General features: G+C 41.8%; 3 protein-coding genes across 3 annotated transcripts in view; 1 reads left to right on the top strand and 2 right to left on the bottom strand. All coding sequences in view use genetic code 11, as the record gives it.

The window, feature by feature from the left end:
• Positions 1-3555: 3555 nt before the first annotated feature.
• EGR_01145 (hypothetical protein) lies at positions 3556-5991 on the top strand (the record flags this gene model as incomplete). The annotated part of the gene is made up of 3 exons (XM_024490394.1): positions 3556-3599; positions 3689-3901; positions 5883-5991. The coding sequence occupies 3 exons, from the start codon at positions 3556-3558 to the stop codon at positions 5989-5991; spliced, it is 366 nt and encodes a 121-aa protein (XP_024355213.1).
• A 1778-nt stretch (positions 5992-7769) lies between these two features.
• On the bottom strand, positions 7770-9003 carry EGR_01144 (hypothetical protein; the record flags this gene model as incomplete). Its single annotated transcript, XM_024490393.1, has 2 exons — positions 7770-8137; positions 8859-9003. 2 exons carry the CDS (start codon positions 9001-9003, stop codon positions 7770-7772), a joined length of 513 nt encoding a protein of 170 aa, XP_024355212.1.
• Positions 9004-13984: 4981 nt separating this feature from the next.
• The window catches only part of EGR_01143 (Sodium- and chloride-dependent GABA transporter), a gene marked incomplete at both ends in the record, with an annotated part of 10620 nt that continues 9859 nt past the window's right edge, over positions 13985-14745 (bottom strand). Inside the window, 3 exons of the mRNA XM_024490392.1 lie at positions 13985-14100; positions 14156-14270; positions 14315-14400. Coding sequence (XP_024355211.1) covers positions 13985-14100; positions 14156-14270; positions 14315-14400 — 317 coding nt within the window. The remainder of the gene's footprint in view (positions 14101-14155; positions 14271-14314; positions 14401-14745) is intronic.

The following is a 14745-nucleotide window of genomic DNA, read 5'->3' as shown; positions in this document are numbered from 1 at the left end:
CATTTAAATAACATTTCCAAATTGATTGATTCCAAAATCGGTTTCATGCATAAATCGTCAGTCTGAAGGGCTCGTTTTGACTGCTGATCAGACCTTAGCAGCCTTAGGACTTGAGGGCTGATTTCAAATGTGTATGTAAGTGGTGTTTTCCAATCACCCCCAAGAAATGGTTGTTTATTGGTTGACCCAGATGATAATTCCCACTTTGTAGGTTCTTTCAATGCCTCAAAATTAGAGTTATCCTGTTAGGCTGCTGTGTTGAGGACGCTGTTGGGAGTGCCTGTGGGATTTCACATTGCAGGAGAACGGCGTTTGTCCACGTTATCGGTTCACCTATGCGATGCCACGGTTTTCACGTTACTGGCTCACCACCTCTTCCGCGTGTTTGTGATGAAATTCTGTCCAAGTGTGGCAATGGATTCAGGATGGAATAAAGTTATGCGTGGGTGGCTAAAGACGCAGGGTTTGGTTAATAAATGCTTGGTGTTCCGAGGGCTGCTTCAGCCGTAGAGGATTGAATCGCCAAATATTTTCATTAGAAACGAAGCTGGGAACCTTGTACGGTGCTGAAGATTCATTCTGCAATTTATTTGCATTTCCGCTGGTGACTACCCTTCACCCGTACACGCTGACAAAACGTATTTTACCACCAGCACGTGTCGACAACACTCACATGTTCGTAATGGCGTTCCTTGCTGTCCACTGGGTGATCTCAAATGGCTTGACTGGTTCCCAGTAGCCTGAATTATTTGTGGATAAGCATTAGGATGGAAAGTACAGTTCGATTAAAGGTCTATTACACGACTAGTAGGGATTAACGAGGTGTGTAATTTGTGGATCTTGGAGTACTTCCTACTTGTAGTCTTGTTTCGTACTAGGGCAGGTGAACTCAGAGTTCAGGATCCGGTATGAGCCAATTAGGATCTTAAAGATATCTCAAAGGTTTTGTAATTTGAAAGTGATATTTGAAGACGATGGACTGGTCTTCCATGCATTCAGTATGCATGCAGAATCGTAGTTTTCGTGTTTGTTTGTGGGCGAACAAATGAAGTGGTGCGACTTGGGTCTGCGGCTGTAGGATCGGCTTTTGGATATTTAGTGAAACGGCATTACTTATTTACATTCCAACAGCAATTCTAAGAATTAAACATGCGAAAATCAGGAGTTATGCTGCAACACCTCCGTTGCAAATGTAATGGGTGGTCTCAGTCGCTTATTGTCATTGCCCTTGAGAGCCTATTAGTACGGGGAGAGGTCAAATGCATATTCTAGGAAAGCGCTTTCCTGTAGTTGACTTAGTGGCATCAGTTCTGCAAAGAGTTTACATTTGCCATTCCTGCTTACCTCTTTCATTGACAGTCATGACGGATTCTGCGGAATAGGCTTGAAAGAATGTGAGCAACGTTTGGAATTCAGAGGGAGTTTTAACTGTCCGTAGTTGGGAATGGACTTATGCGAAAAAACTGTGCATAAGTGAAGTCAAATGGAGTAGATATGATTACGAATTTTGTAGAACTGTTGATTTTTGCGGATAGCGTGCTTTGCATATACTAATGCAGAGATAAGGGGTTTCATCGGTCGGATGCAATGTCAACGCCTTCAATCCCGTAATGACCAATTCGCCTGCCGCTCAAAAACTGGAGAGTGGTGGCACCCACAGACCATAAGCTTCTCACCACCAATGTTGCTGGTTCAAACTCATTAAATCCGGCTGCGTTAAGGTTTTCCCTAATTATTCATCATGAGCTGATAGGACACACATGTCACACATTTGTGACGTTTGGGTTTAGTATGAAAATCGGATCGTCTACATAAGGTGATGTCTGCAGCAAATGTGCTAAACTCTTTGTCCGTCTTTACCCAAATTTTACTTAAGGTAATGCAGTGGTGTTTTTTATTCTTCAAAGATAGCGCAATCACTTTTGAGAGTTAACTGAGGAAAAGTTGACATGAGAGATGAGTTTCATTTTCGGGGACCTCCATGTCCCTTGTTATTATCCAGCGATCTAGCAATTAGGTTGTCATACCTTCTTTGTGCTGGATCCATATGCAATGATTATAATAAGTTATTTTCAATAGTAGAATGATAAAAACTGTCCACCCACTTTGAATCATGTCCAACTTTGACTAAATAGGTATTTTATTGAAAGGAAATGCATTTCAAAAGAACGCCGTTAGAAGTAAACGAAGAGAACATTAGATGGAACAATTCTTTTGATGTGACGCTTTGCCACGGGTCTTTAAATACAACCACATACAACGTTTTGCGATTGTCCTGCTCTCGACAACAATCACTCAGAGCGAATGAGATAAAATTTAGCAGTTACTTGACTCTTTTCAGAAGACGAAAGAAGCTATAATATTACTTTAGAATGTGTATTTCTGACGTACAGAAGGGCTTGGGGTTACTAGCATGGTCCGGAGTCCGAACCGCCCAGCAGAATTAAACAAGCGAAACGAAGAGCTAACAAAACATCTGAAGCATTGCATAGCCCCTCTCCTCTTTTAAGCGTCGTCCCCGACGCTTCCCTTCATCAACCTCCTGCATCGGCCATTACAAAGTATTCGGTGCTATAAGTAAAACTACCCACGAACAAACCACGCCAGTCATCATATTTACATACATTTAACGGGATACCCGACCGCGATGTCCCAGATCCCTCTCAGAATTTCCTCCTATTTGGGAACTGTCATGGGGAGAGTTGAGAATGCGCTGGACACCACGCGTACCCATCGCTAGTCGCAAGAACACTGGCCCAAAATCCGAGTCATTTACTTAAGGACGGCATCGAAATAATTCCGTGGGAATCAGGGTTCGCGTCCATTCCGCCTTACCACTTCGTCCGCATTTCACTGCAACCCCTATGCCTATCTAAGTTCAATCCAGCTTGTAGAGAGGTAAAGGTGGTATCACGTGTTCACCCAACTGACATCTTCATATAGGCATAGAAGATAGGCCTGTAATGAATCTTTCTAGACAGTTCATGGCTAATGATGCCTCGCTACAGTATTTAATAACATTCCTGGAGAACACAAACCTAGGATGGTTTCCGAAAGTATACCTTATTTTCAGCCCTTTTGTTAAAGGCAATCATGGATTCTCTAATCTGCAGCATATGTCCTTCTTTCTCGACTTTAGAGTTTAGCGCTGAGCAATCAAAATTAGAGTGGATGCCATAGGTCATCAGGTTTGTTTTTTGGCTGCCGCCAGTGTACCCCGCTTTGGACATGCAGCCCAGCGGAAGTACAAAGGCGGAGCCCCGAGTACTCACAAAACGAAAGCGAGGAATTAAATAAAAAACAGGAGCATTTCAATTTAATCAGACGCGTCATATTCGCACCTTCCCCAACTCAGACGCGACTTTACGCAAATTGCACTATCATATTGTTGTGTGAAGATGACCAAGCAGGGTTTCGGCGCCTGTAGAAGGGGATAACATTGTCAACTACAAACAGGAGCCTTTTGTGAGCGCCGCTTAAAAAACAGCCACCGATTTCATGAATCACTAAAAGTTGGAGGCGTTTAGGCAATGTTCACGATTCAATACCTTGGGGATGAAGCATCTTTACGAGGAGAATGCCAAATCTCTGCAACCACGGTGCTTGAACAATGACTTTACTGTTTCTCGGGGTAGGAGGATTTGAACGATTCGTGCGGCTTTGGAAACGTTTTCCTTGCTCTTTGCAGGGCTGCTGTTTTAGCATTTTTTGCTGGCTTCGCGTTGCACACCTTGGTAATATCCAAACCAGGGGTCGTGGATTATGTCCAGCTCTATGCAATTGACGCTGCCCATTCCCAGGAAACGGAGAGCAATATTTGCCAAGAGAGTACGGGATGCATCATTAGCGAGTGTTTCTATCCCAATTCAAAAGAGAACCTTGCAATGAAGGCCGAAAAAGCGTAAGTTAATTTGAAAAGCTGCATTCACCACGAAAGAAAGTAGGTGCGCAAAGTCGCGTAGCAGTAACTCCATGCTTCATTAGTCTGCCCCAGTAGATCGAAGCAACCTTAATAGTGGCGAGATTAACACTTTTCTTCCCCATGGGAGTTACCTAAAGGCCAAAAGCATTATTATTTATTATCAGGGTTTTCTTTCAAAACGTGGAATTTGAGCATAAAACAGGAAAGAAAAATTTCTTATAAACAGTACAAGGCACTTGCAATGTATCAAGGCGTTTTCACATCTCGCATCCAAAAATAAGTAAAGTTGGTTGTACCCATTACCACAAGGTCTTCTAATTTCCCTTCTTAGTCAAGGCTTTCATTTGACGTATTATCTATGAAACGGACCACCTGTCAAATAAATGTAAAAATATGTTGATCTTATCACTTCAACAAAAGAATCCATTGTCAGCTTTTTTACTAGCTAATGGAAACATGCACTTTAAAGGTAATTTTGGAAAAAGCAATGTCCAGTGGAGAAGACGCTTGAAAGCACCATCACATATAAATCCGAGTGAAGAGGTGCACTCCAAAATGAGGGCTTCAGGTGAGTTAATCTACTGAACTTTGGCATTCCTGCCCATAAATTAAATCAGTTCAGTGTAAACAATAGAGAAGTAGGAATTGGATGCAAAATAGTGGGACTCAAAAAATGCATGGTATTACAAGGTTAAAAATACTCTTCGCGGAATGTGGGGAAATTAAATTAAAGGAAATTCCTTTCAGAAATTTCTTTGGGATATTCAAAGCAACAACGCAGCTTTACACCAGAATGGCGTTTGTTTTAGTTTTATGTTTGTCCTTGCGGGCCCTGTGGGCCCTCTGCTCCCGCCACCACTTTCGTGCTGTGGTGTTAGCCCTTCTGTACTGTCCTAGACTCACAAGTCCTATGCACAATCCTTCTGGATGTTACTATGTGTGACGATCTATTTATTCTTTAAACTAGACTATTTATGAAGACGAAATTCTGTATTACTTTAGTTATCGGTTTAACGCTTCGTTTGGGTTGTACAGGCACTTAAAGCCCGGTCTTTGCACTTCTGCTGGGCCATATGGCCTCTGAACCACCTCAGAATTAACCTAGTTCATCTTTTTGCTGACAATACATTTTCCGTTCGTGTAGTGCGTCTTCTTTCATCTTCGGTGAAGAGCGTTGGGGTGCTACATGAGTGGCAGTGGAAAATAAACCTGATGACAAATGACATCCACCCTGACCTCCATTCCCGAATGCCAAATTATAACGCGACCGAAGAAGTGCATATGCAGCTGGTGGGAGATTCTGTGAAGGGTTGATAATGACGTCTACCTTCGGAAATTACTATAGCTCCGTGTTCTGTGGGAATGCTATTAACAACCCAAGTGACACTAGCAGTGGCTGTGAACCATCTGGAAAAGTTGGTGATGGCGATACCTACAGTACCTGTACGAAGATATTCAATAAGTAAACACGTAATACCTTCCTCACGTCCACCTCTACTAGCTAGATGGAACTCAGATAGGCATAGAGGTAACACTGAAGTGAGAACATAGCAGCAGGGAGGAACAGACACGAAATTTTATCCCCACAAAATTATTATAAGCCTGTATGTTAGCAATTGTCTCTAGTTTCATCCCAGCATTCCTACCACTAGAGATGGATGTGGGGGTTGACCAGCGCATTCCTTCCTCATCCCAGTACAATTTCCAAACAGTACGAAATTTTGGATTCAATGAAATCTCTAAAAGGAATCAGTAGCGTTGCAGCCATGTGGCTTCTCATTTGCAGGCAAATACGATGGCTAAAGCGTTCGGGTCATGGGCATTTCATTACACCGCCAATTACGTTGTGATGGCTGACATGGGGGTTTCACGAAGGGGACTGCTGGCAACGATGATTAAAAGGAGAGAGGGGGTTTAGCAATACTTCGATTTGTTGCTTTATTCTTCATTTTGGTTCCAGGAACATCAAGGGCTCTGCTATTGTACCTCAGCTGGGTGACCTGACCATCTCGTTAATGGCAATAGCCCTCCAAGCCCTTCTCTACGTTGGCAACACATATTCAGCCTGAGTACAATGCCCTTATTTTACTTCAAGGAAGTTTTGAAGCACATTAACTCGTCATCATTAAAGGATATTTTTCCCCGTGGTCTATGGTGAAAGAAATATAAAGAAAAAAGTAGGAGAGAACTGTATCGCAATTGGTACAAAATGTCCACTAAAATATTTTCATTATATTCCAAAGTAAAAAAGATAATAGGACTTACGCCCTTCGCACATGATACTCAAGGCCTGCCATTGCTTTGTTTTATGAAAAAGCCGTCTTTCAAAAGTGTCGAATAGGTTTTACACAACATTTAATAAGTTGCATATTCAAATTCCTCTGATTCATCTAATTAGGAGTCCCAGTTTTTCTGCTTTAATTACTCATTTTTCCGAAAATTTTGTGCTGAATCAACCATGGCCGTAGCTGGTTTTAAAGTGATTGAGCTGGTTAATTCGTCATGGTCCTACTCATGTCTAATGGTGTGCGGTAAATCGTATTGCTTTATAGGACACAATTTCTTCTGCGAATTTATCCTTCGCCTTACCACCTTGAGTGATACACCATTCAAAGGCGAATTCCTTTGTTCCACAGCTCCAACCGTAAAAATTGTACGGTTGCCGTGTTGCACAACACCTTCGCTAGCCTTCTCACTCCGACCCACTTCCCGACCTCACTGGTAATGTAGCGTTTTGTATGTCTGAATGGTTACAGTCGCCTAAGCAACCACTATACGTAACTACTAGAAGGGTAGAATGGGGTAGGGTTGCGAGGGAACGAAAGTGGAATGGGAAAGAGTCGAGGTGTGCGATGAGCACACGGCACCGCCAATTGGAGGCTGTCAGAAACAGGCCAATAGACGCCTCATGCGGAGAAGACACATATCATAAATCCTCGAAATACCGACGCTAACGTCATTTTAAGACCTCCTTGCTAACGAGCATGTCGCTTGTCTTTACTGCCGGCAAGAAGAGTGCCGCCATTGTTAAGGGACGGGAAGAGGAGCTCCGAAGAGCCAGAAGGAAGACAAGCACTAACGGTGACACGTAAGTTATTTCGCCCCATGATAGACTAGATCTGGGAAGCAAAATCTTTTATCTTATTGCAAATGGAAGAGCAAAGTGTTTTGTGCCAATCCTATTCATTTGAGTGCAAAACTGAATTCGCATTTAGCATTCCCTGTAACAGCCACCAGATTAGTGTCAGAATTCGTGGCTGTCAAAAAATTACTTGGTTTAGTAAATGTCAAATATGGACCAGGGATGGTGTACCAGGCTGTATCTAGATTTATTTTAAAGTTGCATACCTTCAAATATTTGACTGGATAGATCACTTTACTCCTTTATATCCACATACCCAGCCAGTTATTTGCTTCTGAAGATTGTAGTTAGTCAGAAAGAACATACACCACGCTCAAAGTTTTAGTTTTCCAAAGTGGTACCAATTACCTTTGTTTGCTTTACTCCTCCTCCATCTAATTCCTTTCCTTTTGAGCAGCTACTATGACGCTGGTAGCAGATGCGTTACATGCCAGATTCCAGTCCATACTCAGCTATCGCCTTCTTTGAGTCCTGACCAGTTACCCTCTAAGGTGTCTCCGAGGGGAGGGTATGTGCGGTGGGTGGGAAAAGACTACGACGTCACGTCTATCCATAACTGATGTGTTGGTTCGACGACATTGAAAACCCAATATAAGGGCGACAGATCACCACCCTAAAACTTGATTAAACTTAGCTAAGTTTTCTTCCTGCATTGGGAGCCAGATATGCCTATGAGACATTTGTACCGCACAGTAAAACGGAGTCCTAACAAGTCACTTGGTTTGGTAGATTTATGAGGTGGGTTCCAGTAGAAGGAAAAAAGTGGTTTGACTTATAAGTCAGTGTCTTATACCACTCCACCTCTCTATACCTCTCTCTAGTGAAAACAGTAGTAGCGCTACCATCCCCAAAAGCAAAGTCAGAAGGTTTGCGGTTCATTTGTCCAAATGCTAAGTTGGGGGTGTTAACCTTCCTTAATTTGTTAATGATAGAAAAAGCACAAGTGTGTTTGTCCACAAGAAATTGACCAATAAGCAAGGTTAACTGTTTCTGCAGATCCGATATCTGGCAATCACGTGGCTTTGAGATAGATGACGATGGGAAAAGTTGCAAAAGCCTTCGGATGGCAGAAACTAAAAAAAAGGTGACTATAAAGTAGTTAAAAAGTAGAAACTTCTTTGTTTTAGATCACAAAAGGAGGCTCCTCCAACGCTTTTTCCAGTGGTTCATCTCACAACCCAACTCATGAGGTTGACTTACTTTTTCCTATCAAAAACTGTTTTCAATTTATTTAATTCCACTTAAACCAACTATAAATTAAACAAATTTCGTTAGGCTGTACGTCTCTCAGTAAAGTACTGACAACTTACATCACCCCAACTGCTCAATAAGTAAGGAGGAGTGCTATTTCACGACTGCTTATTATGTCATTAACAAACTTTTGTACTTACAAAATACCATTTTGCCAGCTTACATTCATTCCTCTAGCGAGCTTAAAGGCAAATTACCAGCACTAACTGCAGTACATGCAGTCTTCTTTATTCCACTATTCCAACAGAGAGTAGGAAGTAATTAAGTTGATTGTAACACCATGAAATAGATGCTAACTTTCCGACAATAACACAGGTCCGTCTGCATCTACAAGCCCACAGAAGACATCGTTGTCTGGAATCCTCAAATTGAAGGCAAACAGCAGAGCATTGCATTAAGTAAGTCCTCCATTCCTAAATTTGTTTATAATGGTTTGGGGAGCACCTATCTGCACGCAGTAATACCGAGCCGGTGGGGATAAGTAAAGCATCGTCCGAGCTCTAAACGCATGTGAACGTACTACTTGTCTTAGTCTCAGTGTACCTTCTGGAATGCCTAATGGCTCCTTTTGGAAAAAACGAAAGTCAAAATAATAAATAATAGTTACTTTCACAGAAAATCGGTGAATGAACAAGAGAAATAATGCCAAGGACGGGTTAGACAAGGCTTTAATAAAGCTTTTAACCATTAAGGAAAATCTTCAATGGATATATGGTTCGAAGATGAACGTCTAGAATATGTGGTAAGTCCCTTTTATTTAGAGATTTCCTAGGCAAATAGGATACTTTAATGCACCCATCAGTTAATGCTAGTTGTGGTTCCACCATATCATTTTTAAATTAGACTTCTTCGTTTTGGGGTAGAGTAACTTTAAAGAGGGCTTCCTTGGCCGATTTTCCACTGAGACAGACTCTGGTGGCGGAATTGGAAGAAGATGTAGTCTTAGAATCAGATAGCGACATCGCGGAGGTAGTAATCAGTGATTCGTTTCCCTAGACTACAACCGAGGCCAATATTTCAAGAATGGACTTCCTACTACTTGGCAAGAAGGCTGCAATTCTATATCGTCACCGACACCCGAATGAACATGACTCGTTCGAACTGCAGATTGAGGGCGAGCCTATCCCCTCTTACGATATGCCATCAGATACCGAGAAGTAGACACCTATCCCTGCATTTGCCTCCCGTTTATGCTTTTACGTGCTTCTCCAGCTTCATCCCATAGCGCTGTTGATCAGCCTCGATCACCACCGCCACCACTGTTGTTATCATCCTCACTATCCCATTGAGCATCACCAAATAAATTTGCAATTATTTAAAGCTGTCCCCGTGACACCGTGTTAAGGCCTTGACGTCAAACAGTACCAGTGCTTCAAAGTGAATGCGATACTCCTTTGTGGTGAAATTGAAAACGAAGAAAATTTGACGCAAGAAACGTTAACAGGCTCGGCAATGTTACTGACTAAGAGCATTTAACGAAATTGTAGAGTTAGAAACACATAAGAGCAAGATGACTTGCCTATCGCTGCATCTAACTTTTCCCACAAAACTCGTTGCAATTAGTTTAAGATCAGTATGACCGGTAAGGCCAGAAGTACTCACCCAGTCATTCCCACTGACTCCATGAAGTAGGTAATTCCTAATGAGTCAATTTATCAGTCATATGTCCCATTCAGTTCTGTGAGAAATAAGACTTTATCCAAATAATTTCAGTAAAATTCACTTCACTTTTTAGTTATAATTGAAATTATTTTTGTCGATAACAACCAGCTATCTCCCTCTAACCGACATTTGCATGATCGAACGATCCAAATCCTGCCGACCTCCCAACCAGGCAGTCAGCAGGTGAAGGCTTCAGAGCAGATAACTTTCCTGACCAACGTAAGCAAGTAAACAGTGGCCGGCTGACCAATGTGGACCAACTTAGGCATGCGTAATTGTAAGGAATTCTTGATGCTGGACCCAGAGTGCTGATTGGCCCACCAAAAGTGTAGCTAATGCGGTCTCAGCCAATCAGGAGGGAATGAGCTAGAGGGCGGTTTTCAGGGCTGTTAGGGAAATGGCCACGAAAGTAAAAATGTCTAGACAATCAAAGAGGATCATCTCCTGGGTTGCAGGCTTCCCCTAAAGTTTACTTTTCGGCTAGTGTATTTCGAATGGAGGTCAGTTTAAACTATTTGGAAACTAAAGAAAAATGGGAAAGCAGACCCCACTGTCCCAACTAACTCTAGCTTCCTAAATTATTACAAAAATGCCTTTGTTTTGAAGTGTGACACAGTCTAGTCGGATCCCAAACCCTTTTTTGCATAAAATTAAAGTCATTTATCCTAGTTTTAGTGACCAAGGAGACAAGGGAACCTACTTTTGAAGGGCTGATAGAAGGAAGCATTGGTTTTTGCAATGCAAAATAGCTTTAAACAAATTTCACAGACTCTACAGAGGGATTCGCTTGTTCTCATTCGAATGTGATAATAAGTATTTCTGAAATGAGCTACGATTTGCGGTTCCTAATGAAGAAGTCTTCAGAATACACACACCTGCAGGGTACTAAATATTCCCAAATTCTCTGGACTTATGCGCCCAAATTTTACAGTGAAATAGATTTCAGTGTTCTATTTCACTTGTACGAGGTAAAAATGTTACATTTTTTGCACCAGGACGAGTGGCCTCCCCATCATGAGGAATAATGGAAGCACATAAGTTAAACAAAGATAAACGGGAAAGAATTTGTCTTAGCACCACAGCAACGCAGATTAGCTAAGCAGGCCATTTGCCTGCTTTCAAGTCAAAAAAGACGCTGTCCACTTTTTAGTTGACGATGATGACATGCTCTGAATTTGGAGACTAGGTTTACCGTTGTGTAACACAAATGGTTGGTTCATTTTTTTTACGATTTCCGTTTTTGAAATACACTGTTTATTGGTTGATCCTTTTAGAAGAGCAGGTTTTTGTTATTTCCATTTTTGGATGCATATTGGACAGCATAAATGATTTTGTGATACGATGAAAATGTGCAAGACAACGATTTAATAAGTTTTTACAAATGGGGAGCAGGGATAAGATAGTAAATCCGTTTTCAAACAGCTCGAGTTGCTTGGTGTATAAGCGTGCATTTTTAGTCGAAACCTAATTCCAGTAATGTTGCGGAGGCTCTTCCACCCCGATGACCTCCCGAACTTTCAGTTTATTAGCAATGGCCCTTCTGTTTCTCCTCAGGAATGATTTTGAGGGAGCTTAATGAGAGAACTTTGAAAATATTCACCGTAGAGCCTTCTGGACCATCGTATGCAGAATTGTGGATTACACGATGGAATGACACCAGGCTGCGTTCATGATAGCCGAGTGAAACACAGAGAGATGGTGCTTGAAATTGAAATGAATATAATGCAGCAAGGAGGAATGGACTTTGACGCAACATCGCGAAAACCTGTGATGGTAATACCTTCGAATACTTTGAGTCTCTAGAAGTTGCCTTTTCGTGGCTAATTCTCGAACATTATAGAACGCTTCAGAACTTGCCCCCTCTTTCACTTTCCTCTATTGGCCGATTTCACACAGAGAGAGACTTCATGGTTGCTAATACTCGCAGTGAGGCCAAGGTCAATTAAGAATGCAACCATTTTTGGTCTTTGGTGGTCGTTCAGCAGTCATGTGGACACTTCGTATCTCCGGCCCATTCTTACTCAGTGGTAAATAAAGACGTCTGAAATGGAGATTGCTCTCCAAACTCACGCACGTAACTGCTAGCCCGTAACACGCTCAATTCTACATAAGTATTGAGTTCTCACCCCAATGACCATCATTCCTAGTTCACAATGGCTTTTAGAACACCGACTACCGACTACGTCTACTCTTCTACGCAATAACTAGCGTTGAAGGGTAATCATGGAGGCACCAGGGAGGATGTTTAATTGGGAGAAGGGGTGTTATAAAATTATTTGTTTGAATGTATGTTTAGCTTCGCGAGGTCTTCCCCCCCACCGGAGGTCACACCATCATACGTCCATGTTTAGAGCTTTCCTCTTGCAATGGCACGCTTTGTTGTCCTAGAGGACAATGCAGGAATCTACAGGTCCATAAATTTATTCAAGTGCTTCAAGCTCACTAATTTTGCAAATATTACCGTTTGGTTACTTGTCTATAAGTACAAGAAAGGGGCTACTTACTCTTGAGAAAAATGGAGTATTGAAAACCACCTTGGATGCTGGTAGCAGTAGTAGTGAAGGTAATAACAATAATGCATAATATGGTGCGTTTATATAATAAAATATGAGCAACAATCAAAGTGGTTTCTTAAGTCTATCCCCTTGCCCAGGCGTCTGTGAGGTTGGGGAGAGGGAGCAAAAGCGGGAGAGGGAGTGAACGTGGCAACCAAAATGGCGCATTAAAACAAACACAGCGTTATGCATGTGAGGACTAACTAGTAAGTAATGTCTTGAGAGACGCATTAAATGAAGGAGGAGCGACGTACTCTAAGCGGATCTTGTAAGTGAATCTGTAGTCCTGAGGGAACACCCGTCAGGAATCTTGGGGGTGCTCACGTTAATCTCCATTGTTGAAAATATATTTTGGTCGTTTTTCTCAGATAGGTCTGGAAAAATATATAGTTAAGCTTTTAAACGTACCAAGAAAAGAAGGAAGATGCACAAGTGCTATAAATATTTGTTATGAACTTACGCCTTCTCCCCCACAAGGCACTGAAGGCAATAATAACAAATTTCATTTGCATGGGCAAATTTTTCGTTGAAAAATTGTTCACCTTACTCTTTTTTTCTAATATATTCAGGAGGACTTTTATTTCCCATCTTTTTAAGAGAGTACCCTTAGAATAATAATGGAGGATCGAAAAATAAGATGATTGGCTTCCATGAAGGGCAAATAAACGGATAGGTTAAAAAACAAAATATCTGTGCAAATTTCACACTTTTCATGAATGCACAAATACTTTTGTGGCAGCCACTAAAACCTTCATTTTTTTTTGGGCAACTACATGAAGGCCACTACCAATGCTCCTCTCGACTGGCACTTTTAAACAGGGCGGTGGTAAGGGCGGGACACTTTGTAGGAGCGGCGTGTTACATAACTTTAGGTGTTAGTGAAGTGGGGACTCCCTTTTCGTTATCATCCTGTCTTTTTTAGTTGAGATGGTGCCATAGAATTGATGCCAAATAGGCACTACTGCTATTTCAGTAGTGAAACCTGCACAATTACTGTTGATTGAAAGCGTTAAGTTGTTTGGCCCTTTAGTGTTCAATTCGCATTTGATGTGCTTCTACTCTCTAGCTCAGTGGTCTTCACTTGAACAGTACCGCAACCCAACTAAGCCATGCCAAAGTGAAGGTGTATTCTGATTCTCATAATCTTTCATTGAGCGCATCTTACTTCGTCCAGGCAGTGAAAAATACGAGCATCTTTAATTTCCTTACTTATTGTTTACTGCTTTGTGCATGGTATCCAATTTGAATTTAGGTATTGCAATTGAGTTTGTAGAGTTTGTTACTTAGCCTTTCTGCAAAAAATATAGGCCACTCCCGTAATGCATTGGTCGAACATACTATTTTCCTGCTCTCGCTATTGACATTCACTTGCTCAAAAACCACTTATCCTATTCACACGGCTCTCACTAGTTGCACAAGCGCAGACAAATATTTGTACATACTTAATGTAAGTTAGCTGTTGTTAATCACCGTGACAGATTTCATAAAAATGCAGGTGAAACAGCTAACCGAGTCAATATTTTGGTACCGAAGTCGCATCTCATTGTCCCGGCAATAAGAGGTAAATTCTTTTCAAAAAAGGGTGTAGACACATTTGGATTACAACATGATGAATGGACTCACTTTGTGGAAATTCGTCCGATGCGTCTAAGTGCATCAGCGCTGCTTCCGTCAGGTTCGGTTGACACAGGGCTTGAAAGCGCTGAAGGGGATATCGTGTGTTTACCAGGCGCATCAACTGCAAATGTAGGCTTTGTGTAACAGAGATAAAATCCACTATACCTGACACAGACTGCCTTTGGCCTTAAAAAACCGGTAGACGGCAACGATGGGAATGCAGGCAACACTGCAGGAAGCAAGAAGCCATCCTAGTACCACCGAATAATGTGGAAAATTCTAGACACCATAGGAATGCTTATATGTAAGTTTGCCATACACAATCACGCTGAAAACAAAAAGGGCCTACAAAATAAGGGACAAAATTTCATTTTGCTAGAACTGGAAATGAAATTGTGCTTGTTTTAATGGCACACATTTAACTTCGAGGGTTCTTCGATCATCCTAGTCCACCTGCACCTTCAGTGGTGACTTGAGGAGCTGTGTGGTCATTCAAAGATCGTGGCAAAGCTTGTGCATGAGCCTCTATGCAATGCTTTAATCGCACTCTTATCCACAGAAGGGGACAAGAAGCGCGCCACTTTACTACGTCAAAA

The sequence above is a fragment of the Echinococcus granulosus genome (genome assembly GCF_000524195.1).
Source record: "Echinococcus granulosus chromosome Unknown EG_S00004, whole genome shotgun sequence".
Classification (NCBI taxonomy): Eukaryota; Metazoa; Platyhelminthes; class Cestoda; order Cyclophyllidea; family Taeniidae; genus Echinococcus; species Echinococcus granulosus.
This window is presented reverse-complemented; position numbering and strand designations above follow the sequence as displayed.